The 23,797-nt window shown below is 41.3% G+C and overlaps 1 protein-coding gene across 1 annotated transcript; it reads right to left on the reverse strand.

Moving 5' to 3' along the window:
* Positions 1-1,441: 1,441 nt before the first annotated feature.
* On the reverse strand, positions 1,442-22,041 carry TNFSF11 (TNF superfamily member 11). The gene is made up of 5 exons (XM_062514776.1): positions 21,823-22,041; positions 13,676-13,843; positions 7,188-7,233; positions 7,007-7,105; positions 1,442-1,863 (listed from the first exon to the last, which is right to left on the reverse strand). Exons 1-5 carry the CDS (start codon positions 22,039-22,041, stop codon positions 1,442-1,444), a joined length of 954 nt encoding a protein of 317 aa, XP_062370760.1.
* Between the last annotated feature and the right edge of the window lie 1,756 nt (positions 22,042-23,797).

The raw sequence follows: 23,797 nt of genomic DNA on the forward strand, positions 1-23,797 counted from the left end.
TGTCCTCATAAAACCTGCAAGAATATCTCTTAACTCTGCCATTCATCTGCCAAAGCTGGCAGAAGGGAGCAGAGCTTTAAAAGCTACAGTGGGAGACAAGAACAGGCAATGCAATGACATAAGCTTCGCTTTTCAGGAAACTAAGCTAAAAACATTACTGTTCAATTGCAGAATTTAACACTGGCAGATTTTGTTGTAGGAAAATATGCCTGTTCAGTAACTATAAATACCCCTAAAACATTTCTGGGGCATACTGCATATTAATTTTTCTTAATTTCATTTTTACACAATGCCAGCTTAATTACCCTCCAGGTTTGAAAGGCACCCAGTGACCAGCATTCTGGTGTAATTACTCATGGCATTGGTGTGATTTCGCCTCCCTTAAAACTGAAAAGTTTAAAAGAAATCTATTAAGTTAAGAACAAAGATATATATTATATTTGCTAATTGCAAACAACCTCTTATAGCTGCATTTTTTCCCATTGGGATTAAAAAGTGCACCAGTTTAACATGTCTGTACATAAAAACAGTTTAAAACATTAAATATACAAACAGCAAGAGATTTTAAATATTTTGTACCAAATACTATAGGACAATATAATTTACATTTTTTTTACACAAAACATTACACCTGAAATATAACTTTAGATATTACAGAGTATAAAAATACATACTTTTTGTTTAAAAATGTATTTGCAGGTTCTGGCACAAAGTAATACTTTAAAGGCACACCATATTTTGGCAATCTATATTTGCAATTAACCGTGCAACAATAATAACATGACCTGTAATCAACTTTTCAGAACTGCAAGGCCAGATGATGTCTTCTTCCTGGAATGGCCTTATTAATCATGTAACAGTTAAGTTGGACTGTTTAGGTGTTCTCCATCCCATTTCTGCCATGGACTGAGCTCCCCAACCCTAAGCCAGCAAAGCAAAATCAGACCTAGCTCAGCATCTGAAAAGCCACATCAAATGCAATGGGATTAGTCACACTTTTATGATCTTTGCTGTCTCAGGGTCAGAACACTCAACCCAAGCAAAATGGAGCCCTAAACACAAGTTGGGAGCCAGATTCTGTCCTGCCCTATATTTGCACCAAAACTAGTAAGGGTAATCAGGGCAGAACTTGGAAATGGAAGCTCAGTAATAATAATTGTTTGGATTTCAACTACATCAATGCAAAAAGCACAATGACTCTAGTGAGGCCAGGTGGAGACAAATGAATTAAAACTGCTTTAAGACTGAATCAAGAGGATGGTGTAATTTTGCCCTTCCACATATTTGCAGGACTCCTGTTGGAGTCTGCATGGGACAAAAATGTGTCTTTAGAGATATATGGCTTATAAAGATGTAATTGGGTTGCAGGAGATTTTCAGTTTTTCAAGTTGTTTCTGGACAACTAAAAACTCAAACAATTTTCAGCATGCTAAAGAAAGATTCAATCTAAATCTCTAACTTTAAATGCTCCAAAATAAGTTGCTTCTTGTGAAGAATCCAGTAGCAATGGGTTTGATACCTGGATACTTATCATTTCACCGGATTTTAATTTAAAAAATCCCCCTACATTTACAGAATAAAAATGAAATTCTGAATTTCCTGACCAGTATTTGGTGCTTCCTCCCTTCATCAACACATCAAAGCGCCTTATTTTAAGGTTTGTCTTAATCACATACACCATCAACTGAAGCCCTCTTTTAGTCAAGTTTCCTGAAGTTTCATGATGTCTAAAACAAATATTGGCATAAAGGTAGTAAAATCCATCTTGATTAACAATTAGTTTTCCATCATTGAATGTCATGTTTGATAAGTTTGCCTGGCCTTTGTCATGATGCCAGGATGTGAGGTTCACTTTGCGAGTTCCTGGAGATGAAAAAAAAAAAAAAAGAGTATTATTTATAAACATTTGAAAAACCTCAACATTTAGAAAGCAATCTCTATGTTTTCAGGATCAATAGCAGCTAAAGTTCTGTAGACTAAAGTGAATATGAAGTAATCACGATAATTTGTAGCAAAATCTCCTCTTTTCATCATACACTCCCATATTTTGCTTAGTATTTGTAACTGCCCTCCCAGCAGAACACCTAGTGGACTGCGGTATGAAACAACTGCTCAGCCTGTAGTTTGGTTATGCCAAAAAAAACCCATTCAACAAGCTCTTCATAGACATTGCATTCTACCTAAAACTTGAATAAAGTTACAAACAGTTGAGAGAAACTTGAAAAACTTATTACTGGTCTTTAAGTTGACAAGGAATAACCAAAATTCTAGAAAAAACCCCACTGAACTGGCAATTCCCAGCAGAGAAAGCTTATGAGACCTTCCATATTTCATGTTCATATGACTGTAGTGATAGAAAGGTAAACATATTTTCATTTTATGACAACAAAAAAATGGGGAAAAGTCAGTAAAATCGTTCATCTTTAGTACTACACACTAAGTTGCCTAGACTTTACGCAGTACTTCAAGTATTTATGACATAAACTTCCTGATAGGCACAAGCCACTAGTGGTCTATTATTCAGGGTAATACCCAGGGCATAACTCAATAGATGGGAGGTGGCCAACTTGTCCTTCTAACCACTAGCAATTTTCAGCACACAGGACTGACTCCACTTGCTCCCTCCCACAGCAGTGGGTTCACATAGGTACCAGAGGACTTCACACCTCAGCCTCTCAGTGCATCTAAACACATGCTTGAAATACTCAGTACCTTATTCTCCCAACATCAAACCAGAACAGTCCATCCTTAGCAAACTTTCCATGGCACACAGCAGGGCACAGTGCCCTCTCCTCCAAGCATGTACAAAGGTGTACTATAGGAACACCCCCCTCAGGTCTGTGCAGAAAGGGAGAGGAAGTAGGAACAAGGGAATTTGAGGGAGATGAGTCTTCCCTAACTGCCAAGGGCAAGAAACTTTTCCATGTGAGAAGAATAATTTAACAGCACCCCAGAACAAAAACCTTCTGGCATTCTTCCACAAAGACTTAAGCAAAAGCACTGTCAAAGGCAGATCACAAATAGCTGCTCCCCTATGGGTCTAGTGCAGTCAGGTAGAAATAATGAAAGCAAAACCAGACAGAGAAGCCATGTTCTCTGCAGTGCCTCCAAAATAAAAAAAACGTCTGAAACCCATTGATTAACTGAAAGAGACACTGAGATCTTAGGTCTCTTTGCCTGCAATTATTCACCTATAAGATTTGTTGAGTCAGGGTTACCAGAGTACACCTCAGAAATACTGGGAACAGCTGAAGAAATTACAGAACCTCATTTTCACAGCATTAAGCCTCAGAGAAATACTGCCCCCAGAGGGTGGGCTACCTTCAAGATGAGGAGGACAATCACTGCCTGGGTCAGAGGAGAGGCACATTTGATACAGGACAGGAATGCACACCTATGATGGAACAGAAGGCATGCCGTGATTGCGCAGTGGCATGGTGGGTAGTTGCTGGGCAGATTTTATTTACATGACAAGTCAACTGTTTAGTTGCCAGTCAAACTGCAGTTTTGAAGAAATCCTCAGTGGGAAGATTTTCTGCTGAAGAAATGAAAAGAGAGCAAATAGGTGCCACAGTTGCTTGTGGCTGAGAGAGGGGCTCTGGGTGAATTTCATTTACACTGTTTGGATGTTCAGGGGAACAGGCCAACAGATGACAGGAGACAACCCTCTCTGTTTTGAGCAAGGGATTCGTACAGATAACTTCTGGAAGCCCCTTCCAAGCTAGATTATAATGCTATGATGGTGTGTGCTGAGGCAGACAGGTACTTTGCCACAAGTCACAGCTCCAGAAGAGGTGCGCCACAGCCAGCAGCACAGCACAAAGATGCTCTGGTAGGAGTTATGCCAGGCAACCTGTAATGGAAGGAGCAAGCAGGTTCTCAGCACTTCTGGTGGTAACACACCCAGATTCGGAGACAACACAACAGTTGGTGCCCTGAAACACAGGAAGTGCAGGAAACTGGAGCATGTAAGTGCTGGATCTGCTGTCCATGAATGTTATGTATCAGAAACTCTGTCACATAAAGCCATGGGACAGTCAAAAGTATTGCAGTACAGTATCTTCCGTGAAATAATTTACTTTGGAACCATGAAAAAGGCAGCATCAGATAAATCCTGTTGACAGAGAAGGAAGTGTCTGGGTGAAAATGAGCAAAATACCCTTCCAGACAGGTCAAAAAGCATTATTTAAGAATTCAAGATAATGCACGCTCTTTCTTAAAACTCAAGATAAATAAAAATAATGTCTTGTTTTTTGTGAGCTTGAACTAAGACTAATACAAATGAGTTGAATAAAATTAATTAGCAAGAAGGAGGATGATGCGAAGGGAACAGAGGAGAAAGGAGCCCTGTTTTGATAATTTGTTTACATCCTAGTAGCTTTCAGGTATAAATAAAGCCTGAAAAAAGGACCAAAGTACTGCTTGCTCCGAAAAGACTTTTGGAGGCAAAGGGCAGCTAAGTCAAACCTGCAGCTATAAATAGCTCAGAATACTACAGCTTTCCTTAGACAGCTAAAGGTATCAATTCACACCCCAAATGATATATTTAACATTTATATTTATTTCTGTTTGCAATTTCCCCCTTTAAACTGTGACTAATTTCTGTAATCAATTTATAAACCAAAATTCACTGTTTTCATTTAAAACCTAGGTAGCATTTATAGTGAGCTCTGGTAAAAACCAACCAGCGAGCAACCAGCTCTAACCTAAGGCAGCAAACTTAAAAAATACACACAGCAAGCCAAACCACTACAGCTTCTGTGCCAAATGGTGGGTGGGGACACCAAGATCTGGGAAGGCTTATTTTTCTTCCTCCCTTGCACTATTGCCCCAGCTGCAAAAGTCCACTTGAGGCCTGACATTATTGTGAACCAGGTCAAAACAAAATGCTCTCTCAAAGACACTGCTCAGTGCCCATTCATGAAGGGTGTTCAGTAGAAAACTGCTTAAAATCCTGTTTGACAGTGATGAAGATTTTTTCCTGGCACTGTTTATTCTGGATGAATGTGATGACAGTAGAGAACCTTAAAATACTAAGAACAGATCTGTCCACTCAGGGATGGCAGAAAACAATTTAGGTGGATTTCAGACATGCAGGGTAAAGAATCAGAGGAAGAAAACAGAAATTGACATCTGCAGTCAGAGAAAACGAGATGGGAGAGGAAAACCTCCTGGTGACCCCTCAGGCAAATTTTTCTTTCTTTATGCCTGTCACTAATCTCTATGTTGCCCAGCCAAGTGACTACTGCCCCATGCCAGTGTGCATTATATTAAAGGGCCTCACAACCAGCAGGTTCAGGGCTCCCATGATCCCTAAGGATGCAGCCCCTCACTGCTGCAATGCCTACAAGGGCTGCAGAAGCTGTGCTCATGGATTAACTCCTGACAACGCTCTTCCAAAAGAGGCAAAAGCCAGATCAGAAGGGAGCATATGTGCAGCTCATCACATTGGTAAGGAACTGATCAGCAGCAAAAAAGAACAATGTCTCCCTGGCCATTACCCACAGATGTGCTGAGCCACACCCTTGAAGGTTAATGTAGCAATGCACAACTGTAAAAATTATCAACTGCTGTAAATTACAGTTGTAAAATTACACTTTACAGCAACATCCAGGTAAGCAGCAAATAAATTCCACACAGAAAAAGGTGGATTTCACAGACTGCAACACTGACATACACTACATTTCTATAGATAAGTGGTCTGTTTCTATGACTAGCAAATTAATTGAAACCTCCCAAAGATAAAATACTAAGGCAGGTTTACTGATAGCAAGTAGTCTACTATTGACCTATTGGAAAAGTAGGTCAAAGCCAACATCTGACTAAAATAAAAGCTTGTCAGGAGGCATTTGAGCTAACAAGAAAGCTTGTGGAAATTCTGACTGCCATCTGACAAGCTGTTTAAACTCTCTGCTATAAAGCTCTGGACTGTGGCAATGCCAACGCACTTGAAAGAATCCTATCCCTCCAGGCAAGAAGCTGTACAGAAGTGCTTTGTCTTTAAATAGAGCAAGAGGAAGGTATTACTATGCAGGCTGCTAAAATCTCAGATTTCAAGTCTCAACACACCATTCCCCTTTGGTTTGGCTATATAAAACAGAAAAGCAATGTGCATAGCTCAATTAACAATGAGTTCAGCTCTGCAGAATGTATAAATCCTCAGAGAAAGAAGACAGTGGTGATCAATACACCCCTTAAGATCCTCCACCTAATAGCTTCAGAAAAAACTCTGGTTTACTTCTACCACACCAACTGAGAATATAGCATTGGGAATACAGTGAAAAATCTCAACTGACAGTACCCCAGAGCAAAAACTAAAACTGTTCCAACATTATCTTAAAATTTTAGGAATGAATCTTATCCTCTGAAGAGTGTTCCAAGTCAGACTCATGCCTTGTTCCCTGATATTGTACTAGCAAGGATATTCCCAGAGCCATCTGAATATTTGTGTGCAGAAAATAAGAGCTCCGGCAAGAAAAAAGAATGCCATCCTCCTACCACAGGGGCAGATAAAAGCCACAAGAACAACTTATTCCCCCTACTCAGTAGCTCAAGCAATGTTTGTGCTGGTACATGCTTGTCTGTATGCATGCATCCTCCAGGCTGGTGTCCAGTGGGAGTGAAATCTCCTTTGGCCCTACAGGCCCTACAGGCCAAAGGAAAAAAGGAATCTTCAGAGGACAGCATTCAATACAGGTCTTTCTTCTTCACCTGAAGACAGCACAAAGGGGCAGGCCATGCCCCTCAAGAGGTTGATCATGAAAAGTGGTAATTTGAAATAGAAGCCATTCAGCATGAGACTGACACAAAGAGGAGCATTAGTATCCTCCTTTTAGCACTACCTCTGCTGCCTCTGAAATTCTTTAATGCATCCAATTTATTCTCTTTATCAAAAGCCATCTCAGAAATCCCAGTCTGTTGCTGTTTTGCTGAACTATCTTAATATACTTCAATTTCAATACAATTATATTAGAATTGGAAGCATTCACTTAAAAGTTGAACTTACCAGATGGAATATTCTTATCATCAATAATGAGATGGGCAAATGGCTGCTTCTCAGGTTTGTTCCTCTTGTACAGTTCAAGTCCTAATGCCTCCATTGCAGCTAGAGATAAAAGAATTGCATTATCCCAAAAATGCAAGTTTGGTGGAGCTAAAATATTTCTTATTCATAAACCAATTCCTACCTTTTTCTGGTCTTGGTGGCGTTCTTCCCATAGCACGCTGGACTTCCTAAAATGAGAAGGAGACATTGCTGCAATTTTTTTCTTGGTTTTGTAACAATGTTTAGTTTACACACTTGCAATACTCTGTGCTTGTATCTGGGCACACTGCTCCCCCTGCAGCACATTCAGATATCTGGGATAAGAATCACAAAAGTATGATAATATATATAACAGGCACACACAATCAAATTACTTCTAGCAATTTGGTTAAAGGTGGATAGAAATGATAGTACATATGACCACTGCATTATTTACTGAAGGAGTGAGGACAGCATATTTGAAACCTTTTCTACCCACTGTACCTTGAATATTTCTCTAAGTATAATGAAAATGATTGATAAGAAGGCATCACATCAAACATTGGAATTTATGAATTTATTTAATTACTTGGAGTCTAAAGGCAAAGAAAGAGGTATTTCTATACAGGAACTACTGTGTAATCTAACAACTAAAGGTAGCTAAACTCTAAATTTCATTTCTGATGAGGTGAATGAAGACCTCCATACCTCACACTTGGCCACCAACAGGGAAGGCTACAAGGCTTGCTTTACAATCAAGGCTCACTTCCAACAAGGTACGCAGGAACTGAAGGATTAAGTATCATCCATACTGGATCCAAAGGGACTGGGTGCCAGACTTGGAAAGTGGGCAATTCTTAGAAGCTGCAGATAAACTTTAACATGAAGGAAAACTATGCTACCCAAACCCAAGATCAGCACAAAATGCAGGCATCAGGCACCACAAAAAGCTTTACTTTTAATCATTCACACCTGTACTCCTCTTCAGAAAAAGATACACACAGCAGATTTCAAAAATCTAAGCAGCCTGTTCTTGTTACAAGCCTAGACAGTCTCAGTATTAAGCTCAATCCTCAGTTCTGCCTCCCCTTTCCCCATGACACTCCATCTGTTTTCTAAAAAAAAAAAAAAAAAAACAAAAAAAAAAAAACAGGGGTGATATATTTGTTATTCTGAATACCTCATATCACAGAGCTGTCAAGATGTTTAGTAAAATGAAACATCTTGCTGAAGATAGTAGGTCATGTGCTCTTGGAAACCTAAGAGTGGTCCTTTGTTTCATCTTTATGCCATGCATACTGCTGTTTGCCTAATTCAATCCATGTAGACGAAATATGTCTCAGATTTGGCCAGATCAGCAAAGTCCCACTGTGCTCTCAATCACTGGAGTGTTTCAGAATTTGAAATCGTGCTCTGAAAACACCTGAAGTCCTGCTTTTATGTAGTTTTGCAACCGCAGAGAAATATGTAGTGCCTTGGCTGGTGCATTTATTACTCTCACTTTCCCCTTTCAGTAGGTGCTTAAATGTTAAACCTAAATGAAAATCCACAGCACTGTGGAAGTTGTAGTATGACTATCAAAGCATAATTCTTCAGCTGAGCTATGCTGATTTCATAGATAAGAATTATGAAGATGCTTTTTTTGCTGTAGAGACGAGGAGAAAAGCAGAACAATCACAACTTCAAAAGCAGCAAAACTCACATCCACTTCCTGCATTTACATTCACTTTGCCTCTCTGATCTTCCTACTTCATTGTCAGTTCTAGGAGCTGCATGTCAGCATCAGCCACTAGCCACACTTGAGTAGGAAATAGGAAGATGGCAAGAGAATGCAAGTACTAAGTACTGTGAAAAATGGCCTGGGAGATGGACCGCACTCTCAGAGATTACTGCAGCACACCTACCCCAACCCTTTCTCCCTTGAAGTAGAGACATACTTGTTTTCTTGCTTCCTTAGTGGAAACTTGTCAGATGTGGAGTTTGTTTTAATATCCTTTCCTTTGGGAGGATGTGATAATGCCCTTGCCTGGAAAGCCTACTGAGCACATCCAAAAAGAACCATGCGCATTTTTATTTCCTACTATCTAGATCTGGTACTAAAAATAAAAAAAAAAATAATCCCACGGTTGATAACTGCTCAGCCCTTAAAAGCCCTGAAGTGGTCAACTGCTATTCTACTTTTAACTCGCATTTTTCTTAGGAGTATTCAGTTCTGCTTCTGCACATTTCCAAAGATCCTCTATCTTAAGCAGCTGAATACCTCACCTTCTGAGCCCCAGCAGCCTGACTCAGCTCATCTTCTACACAGAATGAGCCTAGTCCTCATGAAATCAGCCTGAGCTGCTCTCCTTCCAACTGGTGGTGGTGCTGTTCATCTGCAGCTTGACCACGCAGTAAGCAGGACAGCTACCCAGGAAGACTTGGGTCCACAGCTCTCCTTGTCTGGAGTTCATGATTAGCCCCACTGGTTAGATCATGGCACTAATAGCACCAACACTTGGGTTGGGGCTGTGACCAATTGTTCATTGACTCTTCCATGATCTTATCACTGGATCAGAAGCGAACCAAATCTGTGGCCAGAAAGCAAAATCCTCCAGCAGTTCTCTAAGCTCTGGATTAGTGTCAAGTTCTTTACTTGATTCTGACCAGCCTCATGAAAGTTAGATATTATTTCTGTTATGTTGCCCCAGCTTTCAAAACGAAGACAGAACATATTAACTAGTCCACAGAAAATAGATACGAAGTTGCAGGTTTCCTCCTAAAGAATAAGCAGTTAAACACTTTTTCACTTTTTTTTTTTTTACTTCATGTTCATACAGCTCCAAGGTGCTGATACACAATCCACCTTAGAAAAGCATTTAACTGTGCATTTGCTTCTGACCCTGAAGGACATTTTTCAGTGGATGTTTGAAGGTAGCCTCGTAATGAGATTATAAAATCCCCTGGCATTCTTACTGCAAGGATTTAAGAGCTGTGGCTTCTCAAATCACCAAAGCATCAACTGCACTTTTTAGCTCCTAAATGTTCTTAGGTGTCTCATACTTATAAGGTAGAGGATCATTAAGGAGACAGAAACAGCTCAACAGAGCCCATGACTAAGACTCTGCTACAACAGCATGAAAACTGCTGACAAAACATTACCAGCAACTTCTCTTAAGACTGCCATCCACAGAACCATGTGTGATACCAAGCTGTTCAGTTATTTTTAGCAGAACTGTACACCAAAAATCGCCCTACTCTTAACCTTATGACAAGCTGCACTTGTACACCTTTGTCATTTGCTCACTGCCCACCAAGTCAACTCTGTTGGCCTGCTTCCCACATTCCAACCTCCTCCATACACTCATTATTTAAATAACAGACAAGGAGCTAGTCGCAAAAATGAAAAAGATGTCTTCCCTTCATCAAAAAAAAAAAAAAAACACTAAGAAGCTCCAAAACTTTCTCATTTTAAAGCTAAAAATCACGTTTTGAGTACCTTGAAAGCTGGGAACTGCTCTCTACCTCATCCACAGCAGGTTGCAAAAATAAATGCTGCTCTTGAAGTTATGTCCAATGCTAAGGATGCAGAGACAAGGTTACACCAGAAGACATATTTGTGAAAGGTTTTTAGTCTCCTTTAGCTTTTATCTAAATATCGCAGGATCTACTTTGAGCAGATCCAAGTAACCTTTTGAGACCAATGAGAACTCCTGGACAGTCACTTATTGCTTCAGATGTGGTCTTAAAGCACTTGATTTTTTTATCACCAAGTGTTTTAAGTACAGCTGATACCAGCAAGAAGTATCTGATCCTCTTGCCGGAAATTCAGCAATTTGAAGAATGATAATCAGGAAGGAAGTGAAATAGAAAGTACGTGAACCTATATTCATCAGACTGTAGTTTAAAGACCAGCAATAAAGCCTCTCTCCAAATGAGTAGCCTACTGCTTGCATGGGGAAAAAAAAAAAAAAAAAGCATGTAAAACTGTAGGATGGAAACCTACAAAATTGTAGGTGACATTTTAACAACTTACAGCAATCACTTGTGAAACTTTTACTTGGTCCAGAACTATGTGCTCTTTAAATGTCTGCTAAGTATATAGATCTCTTTATAAATGCTGCCCTGGAGGTCTAGCAAAGCACTCTGTTGCCATGTGGGAGAATAGCTTATGCCTGAACTCCAAGAGCAGCTAGAAGCTGGGAGCATTGCCAAGCAAAGTTACTTATGGATTGACCCAAGATATGTTTGTAGTCCTTTCTACTTCAGGCTCATAACAGACTTCATAAGGACTGTGGTTAGAGCATCTGGGCTGCCAAAAGCTTTTTAGGGTTACATGGAAAAAAATTAAGCAAACAGACTGGCTAAGAAAGTATATTATTTGTCTGCTTGAAAGTTTATATGCAATATTGAAAATATGCTCTCTACTTAGTAAGCTGCTCCTTTAGCAGAATTTTTATCATGGAATATGTTAAGGAGTCAATCATTAGATTCTGATTAAAAGAAAAAAATCTATCTTTTTTCAGGAGACGAGTACTTCTAGACTGGACCTTGCAGCCCTACTACACTGGTTTTCATAAGAGCACTTTCATTTTCAGCATCAATTCCTGCTTTACATTTAAGCACTCTGTCCACAGGTGTGCAAAGAAAAACAATGAAAACTGGTGCAGGAAGCTTGAAGCTGTAACCAGACCATAAACCTGAGCAAAAGAAATTTGCCTATTTTCATTTCCTGAACAGCTCGAATTGCAAAAGACAATATATTGAAAAATCAAAAAACATAAATGGTATTTTGAAGTGTTCCATTTTGGTCACTTAGCATGCTGCCAGTTCAAATAAGGACACTGGTTCTTAAAGTTAGATTCCCCTTAAGGAAGGTGAAGAAAGCACAGACAACAGGAAACCTCCTTTAAGTCACATTAGCTGGATCCACACACAAGGGAGTAGCACAACTGCAACTAAGTTACAGCTGCATCTCTACTCTTCCCTGTTGCAGGGTGACTGAGAGGCAGAATTTACAGATGATGATAAAGTATATTTCTGCCTTGACACTGTTACTTTCACTTCTCTGATGTACCCAAAAAAAAAAAATGCAAAAAGCCTCAGGTCACTGCCTGCCTATTTTTTTCTCTGTCATTGATACAAGATGACAAAGCATCCAGACCACTGGTGCAGCTGCTTAATAAATTCCATTGCATTCAAAGGAAATTCAGAGTCTAATTACTTTGGCAAGGGAAATTTTATTGTTCTCAAATTAATGGTCATCAGCCAAAAACGTTATCCCTACTCACTACTTATCCTGGCCACGGACATTGCAGCATTCAACTTCCATCTAGACTGGCAGGATATAAAGCCTCAGCTAAAGCCAGTGCCTTTGTTGAGTAACCAGCAGCAAATGACCATAACACAGGGCTCCCCATTGACTTACTGTAACAAGCTCCTTACTCTGTCACGAGTGAATGAGCAGCCCAGCACACAGCACACACAGCTGAGAGGCTCAGCATGAGAGGCCCTACAGAACGCAGGAGGAAAGAACTAATCCTACAGACATAACCCTTTGTTTCCCCCTTAAGATCTTGAAGGAGGTGGCCAGCAAAAGGGGCAAGACATGGACTCCTATGTCTGTCTTTTGCTCACAAAAAGATACATCACTCAGTTCTCAGTTAAAAGCGAACATCACACTAACACAATTCAAATGCTGTAAATTTAACACAAGTACAGCTCATGCTAAAGCACATTTGAGTTCAGTTCAAATCTAATGTAGCACCCTTAATGAAAAACTGCCAGTCCTATGCAGATGTGAGGCAGTAAAGTTGTAATGGGCCTGATAAGCCAGGAAAACCAAATACCATAGCAGACATCCATCCATTACACAGCCCATAATTAGCACTAAACACAATCATGAACACAAAGAGATCAAAGGCAGTAACTGCAGTAAAAGGGGAGTGTGGCACATTTCCAGCTTGCTTAGGCTTCTTCATTAGGGCTGACTTCTTTTGTCATTTGTGTTTGGGAACAAGCTGTCATTCTCGATTCCTGGGCAAAGACCACCCATTTATTATGCTGAGGCAAAGTATGTCTTCTGCCAGTGTGAGAATGGTCTGCACAGAACACAGAATTGGCAAAGTGAGCAAAACCAAAGCAGGAACTGACCCTCATTTTGAACTCCAGACAGAATAAGAAACAAGAGCAAATGAGAGCAAGTGCTATCTCCTCCTCCTCCAGGCAATATTTTGCTTGCTGATAATCTTGACTTAAGAGAATCTTGTCTGAAAGATTCCTTTGAAAAGAATGTGGAACTGACACTTGTTATGAGCATCCAAAGTGTTGGAAAACCTATACAAATACTAGCATAAATGACTACTGCTGAAGCCCATCCAAATGTCAGAATGGCTAATCACCTAACTTCAATCAGTTTTCTTAGTATATCTTCAAGTCTTCCTTTCTTAAAAAATAAATAAATAAATAAAATGTGCTTGAACACAGAATTGGTTAGCCACTACCAAATTCATCAACAAATACAATACAATACAATCTTGGATAAAACTCCAGATGTTATTCAAACACCAAGAAATCATTTATAGGACTTACCTCTGAATACAGATTTTGGAAAAATTGTTTTAATTTCAAAAGGAGCATGAAATAAAGAAACACATTGTCTGTGCCACTTACCCTCTGCACAGCCCTTTGGAGAGCCTGTTTCACACTTCTACAGGATTCTGGCATTAACTTCGTTTCTTGACTTTCAAAGGAGGCATCATGCAAATCTGTACTTTCTTGGTGTCCAAAAAGTGTTCTGACACAGTGTGCATGTTCTTTTGAAATTCTAGTAGGGTCCATCTGAAACAAAAACATAAGCACAATCACAGTTCTAAGTGTTAGAGACACTTTACTAAAAGTTCAGCTCCTGGCCTAAATTCTCATTATAAACAGGGTAGAGAGAAAAAGTTCCCAACATCAGGGTTTATATCATCTAACAAACTGATGATGAATGAATTATCTTCTGGTGCTGCCTATTTCATTAGCTTAGAGTATGTATGTGACTTTCAAAACTTAAAAATTAATCCCATTCTTATGGTAAAGTCAATAATATTGAATTCCATATTTCAACCACTCGGCAATATCACAGTTATTTTAGCAGGAAACACACACAGTTATCCTACCGCAAAAACTATTGTTTGTAAGGTGACACATGAATGTCAAGTAGAGAAACTTAGGGAGAGGAGAAACAAGTTCTCTGAAATTACATCACTGAAACTGTTTTATGAATGTGCTCATTGTGGATAGAGTTTATGTTCTTTACAGCAGCTGGTATGGGGCTGTGTTTTGGTGACCAAAGCAGTGTTGGTAACACAGGGATGTGTTTGTTTCAGCTGAGCAGGGCTGAAACTGAGTCAGGGCCCTTTCTGTCCCTCACCCCACCCCACCAGAGAAGGCTGAAGATGCACAAGGAGATGGGACAGGACACAGCCTGGACAGCTGACCCCAGCTGACCACAGGGATATCCCAGCCCATATGGCATCATGATCAGCATATAAAGGTGGGGGAAGAAGGAAGAAAGGGGAGCAAGTTGAACAAGTTGGGTTGAACAAATTCCAACATTCGGAATGATGGCGTTTTTCTTCCCAAGTCATTTTATGTGTGCTGGAGTCATGCTGTCCTAGGGATGGTTGAACACCTGCCTTCATATTCTGCTTTGTTTGTGTGTGCAGCTTTTTCTTCACCTTTTAAAATTTCTTTATCTCAACCCATGAGTTCTCACTTTTACTCTTCCAATTCTCTCCATAATCCCATCAGGGAGTGAGCAGCTGTCTGAGACTTAGTTGCCAGCTGGGATTAAGCCATGACAGTGGCAAGAGATATTGCTGTGTGAAATAAACCACCAAAACAACAAAAGTCAAAAACTAAAAGACGATTAAACTGCATCACAAGACACCTCTGCATCATTGGACAAGGAATGGCAAATTTAGAGTGTCTGCAATATATTGTTAGCAATCAGTCTTTGTGACTGAATCAAGTATACTTTTAAATCCTACATTTTATTGCTTAGATAAATTGGAAGATAATCCAGGGATAAGGACTGTACCTTGACAAAATTTTATTGCAAAAAAACTATTTAAACCATTTCACACTTTTTTTTCCACATACTCTAAATCCTTTACACCAAAGAGATTAACAACTATCTATCAGAGATGGCCTAGGACTCTCAGAAATTGTTCTCAACTTGCATTTATTCTGTTTTTACTTCTGGCTTAAACAAGGGTTGATGCACCCAAACCCTTGTCTAGGTTCTCTAACTGTATCAGCTGGCCTATTAAAGAACATTTACTTTTATCTTTCTTTAGTTGGAAGCAACTTTTACCTGAGAATTACAAAAGGTTATTTGAAATTGCAATGCAGGAATACCAAGACATTATGGGCACTGCTTAGTGTTCAGTCCTTTAACATAGATCTGAACAAAACAGCATATCAAAAGGAACTTTTTCACTATACAAAATAGCAAAGTGAATCAAACATCAGTTGTTCACAGGAATTCAACTCCCTAAACCCCCCAAAAAGAAATTAGTTAATTTAGAAGTCTAAGGTTAGGATTACAGAGCTGAATTAAAGTCTACACTACCCAGGCAGCCACCCAATATTAACACACATTAGAGACATTTGTTGCACAGACAGCAGCACCAAATGCTGCCTCCCCCATCACATCCTTCTTCTCAAGTCTCCAGACGGAAAGCCCTTTGCCCAATTCATTCAGAGCAGTGTCAAATCCTGTAGACTGGTTTAGCTGTCTCAGTCATCCCTGCAGATTTGGAATGAAACAGGTCATAGAAGGTTCACCCAAAGATCATAAGATGCCACAGGTTTGAGCAGAGGGGTAGTGATGAGTTACAGAATGGCTTGGAGGCAGTAACATCTTCCTGTGATGTCCTGACACAGCTGAATCCCAAAGAAAATCTGTGTATAGCCATTGCAGCTCTATGAATTAAGCATTAAAAACCTACATTAATGCCTTCTGAAGTCAGCTAGTGCAGTGCAGCCTCATTAAGTGCATAAGGAGATCTAAAGCAGCACCTTCCTGCTCCCACCCTCTTTACCACAGAATTTAACTCCTGGATTTCAGTCTCCTCTTCTAAATCAGTAACAAGGGAGGAAATTTTGCTGGCCTAATTCTCTTTAAGATTAGTTCCCCAAAACCAAGTCACTCCAGATATCGGAGTCAGTACAGGGATAGGAATGAGAGCAAAATATCAGGAGGGCATCACTAGCTTTAACTAACTATAAAACTGCACTCCTAAAGCACCTCTCACACGATGTCCCACTTGTATTCACAACTCAGAAAATCAACTGTAAACTAAAATAATAATGATAAGGCAGCATAAAATGTTTACCAACAGCTGCTAAAAGGCAGTTAATGCACAATGACTTGGGTCGGAAGGTACCTTTGGATATTTCTAGTCCAGTCCCCTGCTTGAAGCAGGGCTCACTTGTACCTTAGGTCAGGTGGGTTAAGGCCTTTTCCAGACAAGCTTTGGGGAATGTCCATCAATGAAGACTTTCAGCTTCTCTGGGAAAACTGTCCTAAAACTTCACTACTTCTGGTGTATAAGAAACAATTTGGTTTTTATATCCAGCTACAGCTTCCCTTGCTGCAATTTATGACTTTTTTGGTCAAAGAATCCAGTTCTCCATTCTTTTATACATTATGGTTCCTACTTGCCAGAGTGGTTTTCTGCTGAACACCTTCCAGTGTGTTGATACACTTCCGGTACCGAGGGACCCAAAATAGGACCCATTATTTCAAATGTAACCTCTCATGCTGGGATCATTAGAGACCTCACAGAATTGATGTCTCTAACAGGATCTGGGCACCTGAGTCTTCTCCCCTCTCCACAAATCACAGGACAAAACACAGAAAGCTACAGCAAATAACAGCCAATAAATACAAAGAGATTTAGAGACTACTATCCCAGTTTCAGATTTATTAAAGCACAACTTCTGAATAACAGGCAAGAAAACTAGGTTTTACAGCACAAAGATCATAAAATTTGTAAGGGCCTGAGTGAAGAGCATGACAAATCATGCCTGCATAGACTCATTGCTATCAGCAATCATTCAAATGTGTCACACAATGCTGTATCACAACAGTGCCAGCAGATTGCACAGAATCACTTGTCCAGATTACAGTTTATCTGCTCAAGGCTTAAGACAGAAAACCAGCATCTCTGCACCTACAGGTAAAAGATTGAAGGCTTAATGGAAACACTGCAGCTGATGGGTTCAGCAACTAGGAGCTGTGCAGCCCACCTTGACAAAAACTGCAAGTCTCCAGAGTTACTGCCTGGGCAGGGGAAACTTTGATTTTGGGAGTATCTAACACACCTATTGTCCTCACCTCTTCAAAGAATACCTTCAAGAATAGTCTTGCCCACATTTAACTACGAAAATCAGCTCACTTGCCTAAAAAGGCATTCTCAGAAATCCTGCATCTTACATCTTTACAAAGAAAATGTACTGAACTGCCATGGCTGTAAACAAGCACTACCAAGTACTGAGACCAAAACTGCGGGGAAGCAGCGATGCACAGAAAAGCTTCCAAGGACATATTTTGAGAAGAACTGCTAAGGAATGAGAAAACTATGATGAAATACCAGAAGCAGCTTGCTAACTTGCAGGGCAGAGCACCTTCAGCAAAAAAGTCCCAAAGATTTAATATCTGGAAGAAACATCAAGATGCAAACAAAAATAAAGAAGAAAGCTTTATAAAGTGTGAAGTAGCATAAATACCCTAGAGGAATTAAACTAAAGAGAGGCATGTCTAGCTTATTTTTTAATATCTGTTTTGCCTGACCTTGAAATCAGATCAGACTGTTTAGTGCCCCTGGTTTTCAGCAACTCCCATCATTCTATTCACCCACTTCAGGGCAGCCAAAATGAACTCCAGCATCGTGAGTGAGACTAAATGAACTTACAGAATTACAAACCAATTTTCTGATGTAAAAAAGACTTGGTTTGGTTTTAAAAGACACAATACATTCCACCCACCTTTACTATTAAACTTTGCAACAATTGTGCACTGCTACAATATTGCATTAAATACTTACTCATTACAGTAAATGTTTAACATCTATACTTGTACTTATTTTCAAACTTAAACCACTTTCCAGACTATCAAATATCGCTTTGCACTCCATGACCTTTCTTAAGCACCAGGAAGTGGTTCTTCCAAGCTTCTGAAAGATGCTAATGACCCCCAGCAAGCTGTTTTTCCTGTTAGCCACAATGCTCACTAAACTTCAGCTTAAGTCTGAAAGGTAATCATTTGAAAACATACCACAACGAAAGGCAGAATTCCACATGAGCATGAAATGACAATAAAAACTGGGCTTCCAGGTCACCATTTATCCAAGTGTGAGCTCTTCAGTCTAGTAGAATACTTAAAATTTGTACAGACTTTTTATTTTAATGGGTAAATTGCACAATCTTGGATGTCTAGCTTAAACTGTGGGCCTTAGACACCCAGCCACCACACTTCAATTTGAGCACTTTTAATTTGCTTCACTGCCCTCCAGCTCAGCCAGTGTTAGACCAAATTCCTACTCTTTTGAGATCTAAGTGCACTAAGGAAATGGGCCAGAAAGAAAAGCTTAAAAGTGAAGTTTTTGGAGACTATACCTCAGCATTTATCAGTCAAAGTTAAAGAAAATACTTTTCTCACCTTGTGCTTTGTATGAGTCTCTACTGAGTGATGACCAGCAGCTGCTTTGAGTATCCCAACTAAATTTTCATGGCGTTTTTACAGATAATGAGAAAATATTCCTCAAAGTATAGGCAAAATAAATACTTAAGATCAATACACTTGTTATTGTTTAATTTCTTGGATTCAGTACACTGCACAGGATGGACCAAAAATCAAGGATAAAACATGCTAATGTTTTTACATTTCAGTACACTATTATGAGAATACCATTAAAATTCAGACTTGTTGCTTTTTCAACATACCAGCTCATTGTCTCACTTGCATGGCACTGCATTATTTCTTGGCCACAAACATGTGTTTACCCGTGAAAACCTAGTGTCAGTCTTAGTTATGTGTCTTGTGAAATTCCAAATGCTGAAGCCACAAAATAAACAAAATTAAGGAAAAACCAAAACCTCAACTATTGTCTCAGCTTATACTGTGTCTTGATCCAGCCCAAATGATTTTATGCGAATACAGACAAAATGTGAGTGGTAAAACTGAGTCAGAGTTTACTCAGACTCTTAGATAAGATTTTAAAGAGCTTCTAAGATACACAACTTCCTAATATCAGCCTTTACAGTCAAATATTTCCAATTCACATTTGCTTAATTTACCAAGCAAATAATTCAAATCTTTTCATGCACAGCTTCTACTACTAACGCCTCATTATTTTAACAAAATTAATTAAAAATAATTAAGTTCTGTTATTAAAGTGCAAACTTAGATAGCTGAAATTTACACTGAAAAGGCTAAATGTAAGTAGCTTAATAAAATCAAACTTCACAGAAATCTTTTAAAGAGAAAGATCTGATCATGTCCCATCAAAATAAATCACTAAGAGTGTGAAATAGGAATGAACTGCTGCAGGACCTACTATGCTTTTCCATCTATCTCAGTTCACAATTAGACATGGTGAACAAATATGACGTATCATATCTTCTTATAGTGAATTATGTACTTAGTTCAAGAGTATAATTATTATTCTATTTTCCATTGATGAAATTTTCTCCATTAAAATGTTTTTAGGCAATGACTTCAGTCAAGCTTACATTGAGTTATATCACCTCTTCTAGATGTTTTGGAAATTCAAGCTTATGAAAGACTCTATTCAATAGCACTACTCCAAATCTACAGGAACAAGTAACTCGCAAGAGAATTAAGCCATCAAATGTAGAGCTACACCTGAACCATGCCATTTTCTAAATCAAGACAGCAGAAGAAAAATAGCCATTATGGTTCTTTTTACCCTTTGTTAGGCACATGTGAAACCCTGACGTGTACCTATCAGAAAGAACCTTTTATAAGGGGACAGCTTTGATTAGCTGTTTTGAATGTAATGGCTCTCAAGCCCCCTAATGAATGCATAGCTGTGCACCTCTGAGCCATGTTTTGACAAGAATGTCTTTTCAGGTTCATGAACATCTGGAGTGAAGAACATTCCCCTATCACAAGCTGAAGCAGGCATTCATTTATTTCACTGTCAAGCAAACAAGTAACTTTAAGCTACTTTACAATGCGTCCCAGAAATTAGATGTCAGTCTCCTGAAATATACAAGTTATGATTAACTAAGTGCTGTATTGCCATTACATTTTACTTTTGGAAAAATGGAAAACACAAAGCCATTGTCAGTAAGAAAGCACGAATTAGTCTGCATAATAACTTATCAGCAGCACTCGTGTATATTTGACAGTCACTCATCTGATTAAGTGGATATACACTTGTGCAACACCTGCCTCCAGAGTGCACTTGGTTAAGAAATCCAGCCTGCTACCTCAAGATCAAGTGCCTCTACCTAGAAAGTAAACCGAAAGAAACAGGTTTCCAGTCTCTGCCGACTTCAAATGAAAAGTACACACAACAGAAGCACCACTTCCATGACAGCAGTCAGACCCACATTAACAGAACTAACTAGCATCCGACAATAAAGACAAGCAGAAATCTAACACCTAGCCCTGAGAACCAACTAACTGGCAGCTCCCCACTTCCTCCGAGAGGGCTCAGCCTTGCAGGGTAAGAGATGCAGCAGCGAGGCAATCCAGGCAGCCGAGCCATTTCCAAGAAGCAGGCTCCTCTTCTCTCCGAAAGCCCAACCGCTCATCACCTTATCTGCCCCCACAGTGACACCTCCCCGAGCTCCTCTCGCCACGCTGCCTCTTCTCACGCATCCCGGCACACTTGAGGCCTGGCAGGTGATGAGCGGCTCTCTCTCAGAAATCCCCAGAATCCCAAAAAAGCCTCCTGAGCTGTGGCAGAAACCTCTGGCCGATGCCCATGAGCACACAGACCCCGCGCCTCTGCAGCATCCCCGCACAGCCTGTGTGATAAACCATCACGAGTGGTGTTGTATGATGATCTTTTATGTCCTTAAAGTCATTTCTCCTGCTGGTGAAACATTCGTGGCAGCCAAAGACCTCAGCCATAGCACAGAGCCACAGGTTATGCAGAGTTGGAAGGGACCCTCAAAAATCATCGAGTCCAACTCCTGACTCCACAGAGCACCATCTCCAAAGATCCCACCACGTGCCTGAGAGCCTTGTCCAAACACTTCTAGAACTCTGCCAGGCTTGGTGCTGTGACCACTTCCCTGGAGAACTTGCTCCAGTGCCCAACCACCCTCTGGGTGAAGAATATTTTTCTAATACCCAATGTCAAAATTCTCTCCAGGGGGAAACTGAAAGCCCATCATTAAAAACCAAAGCCCTGCAAGAGTGCAAGGTGAGGGATCATGACTAAACCGTTTCTCGAGTCAGGGAACTCCTCACGTCCAACCTTGGGGGGAAGCCCTATACCCCAAAATACACCCGATGCTCGGAGCGCTAACTGGAACCCCTCGTCCTAAGCAGCTCCAGTGATCAGGGGACAGCACAAGCTGGGAATGGCACTGAGAGCCCACGGACACGACCCCTCTCAGAACCGCATCAACTTCAGAGACAGCTAAGCGTGTTCTAAAACTTTTTGCTTTGTTTTTCCTTTAATTAATCGCCTCGATCTCACCTTGCACGAGGGCCCTCCCCTCTTCCGCAGGGTGCGAAGCGGCCGCACTTGCCACAGCGGGAAGCGCCCGCTCCAATCCCCGCTTACCTGAGCTCGGAAGTAGAGGAAGAGGGCGACGCTGCAGACCACCTGCCCCAGCCCCAGGAGGACGAGAGCGGCCAGGAGGGAGCGGGATGCGGGCGGCGGGTGCGGGTGCGCGGGCGGCGGGGGCGGCGGCGGAGCCGGGGCGCTCTCGTGGGCGGCGCCGCTGCCCAGCTCCTCGGAGCCGCGCAAGTACTTGGTGTAGTCTCGGCTGGCGCGACGCATCGCAGCTCCGCTCCGCTCCGACGGGTCCACACGCGGCTCCGCCGAGCTCCCCAGCGCCGGCAAACAACCTCGCCGGCCCGGCCGGGCACCTCTTATAAACTGGGCGGCCAATCAGCCCCGGGCGGCGCGCCCCTGCCGCCCTCCTCCTCCTCCCTCCCACCCGCCGCCGCCACACACATCACCGCCGCCCCCTCCTCGCCTCGCCTCCCCGAGCGCAGACCGGCCCCCGCCGGCCCGGGTCGGGCCCGCCCCTGCCCCCGGTTCCCCGGTCCCCGCCGCCGGGCAGGTCGCCCGGGGATGGCGGTCGGATCCGCTCCGCCCCGCGCAGCGCTGCCCTGCCCTGCCCTGCCCTGCCCTGCACCTCCGGGGGGGAGCACCGCGAGGGCAGCCCTGCCTCCGCCGCCTCCTGCCCCTCCTCACCCCTGCCCCGCTCAGGTCTGCGCTCCACTCAGCCGAGGCTTCCTTGAGCCCCTGGCTGCATCTGGAGGGTCGCTTTCCCCTAAATTCCCGGTATCTGAAATCAGCGTGCACCTCGTGTGAGCATCCCCCGGCCCCTTTGGTGGGTCCGTGCCCTCGGGACCAAAAGCATGTCAGCTCTTTCCTGTCACGCTCGCTCCTCGCTCAAGCCAGGCTAAAATCAGCACAAATACTGTTGACTTGCACTGTCCAAGCAACTCACAATCTTATTAAAGTAATGGGTGAAAGACATGGCAGAGGTGTGCTGGCACCTGGCTGCCCATGAAACCAGCTGGGAGCCTCCTCATCTCCCACATGCTGCCAGCCTGCTACAGACACATTTCTGAACTTTTGGTTAGGAACATCTGGTGTTCTTCATTCCTCAGCTTATCAAAAAACACCAAAACCTCTTCTTCATAAAGCCATGCTACAGTTTCTAGGCATTTTCTTTCTCATGGTCTTCTCAGGGTCCTGTTTAGGCCAGATATAAAAGTGAGTTGAAGTCCAGCTCAGGCTTTGAGGTACATGGGAGAATGACACGGATACATCTTGCAAGTCTTCTTGTTTCTAGAAAAAAAAGTCTGTACTTCAACTCAAATACATGACACAGTATCCTGTTTAGCTCTCTCTCGTCTAAGAAACTGAGAAAACTTTACCTTCCAGAGAGGTTGATGGAGCCAGACATAATTATGAGCTCCAACGAAGGAAAGAAGAAAACTGGAACACACCAAACCACCATGCAGCAAATCACTATCAAAAGAAACTGATGTTTAGCACTGAAATAGTTCAAATGGCAATTCCTTCACCAACAAGACAACACCTGAGAAATTATGATGATAGGACCTGCATCTCGACCTGCATCACCCACCACAAAGTCACTGAGAGGAATACCCCAACCTTGAATATCTACCAGTGTTTCCTCTTTTTAAATGCTCTCTTTTATTCTCGGAAACGTTGGGAGCATTGTGGTCTGTAGTCCAGTTGGAGGAAGTGGTCCAGTAACTGTGTCTCAACTTTGCTAGGAAAAAAAAAAAAAAATAGCCACTATCACCTGTAAAATATCCATGAAAATAATCTCACATTAGAGGGAGTTGCACCATCCTAAATCGATTTTACATTGGTCTGCAAAAACAATTCTTTCAGAAGGAGTTTTTAAAAGGTACGAATGGGGTTTTTTAAGGGTCTATATAGTTTTTAAAAGCCAATCACCAATTAGTTATTAAACAATTGATAAAGGAGAAGTTAGGATAGTATCAGGGATGCTAGCACATGATTTTCTATGTTTTCCTGTGAGAAGGAA

Source organism: Cinclus cinclus, chromosome 2 (genome assembly GCF_963662255.1).
Source record: "Cinclus cinclus chromosome 2, bCinCin1.1, whole genome shotgun sequence".
In the NCBI taxonomy this organism is placed as follows: Eukaryota; Metazoa; Chordata; class Aves; order Passeriformes; family Cinclidae; genus Cinclus; species Cinclus cinclus.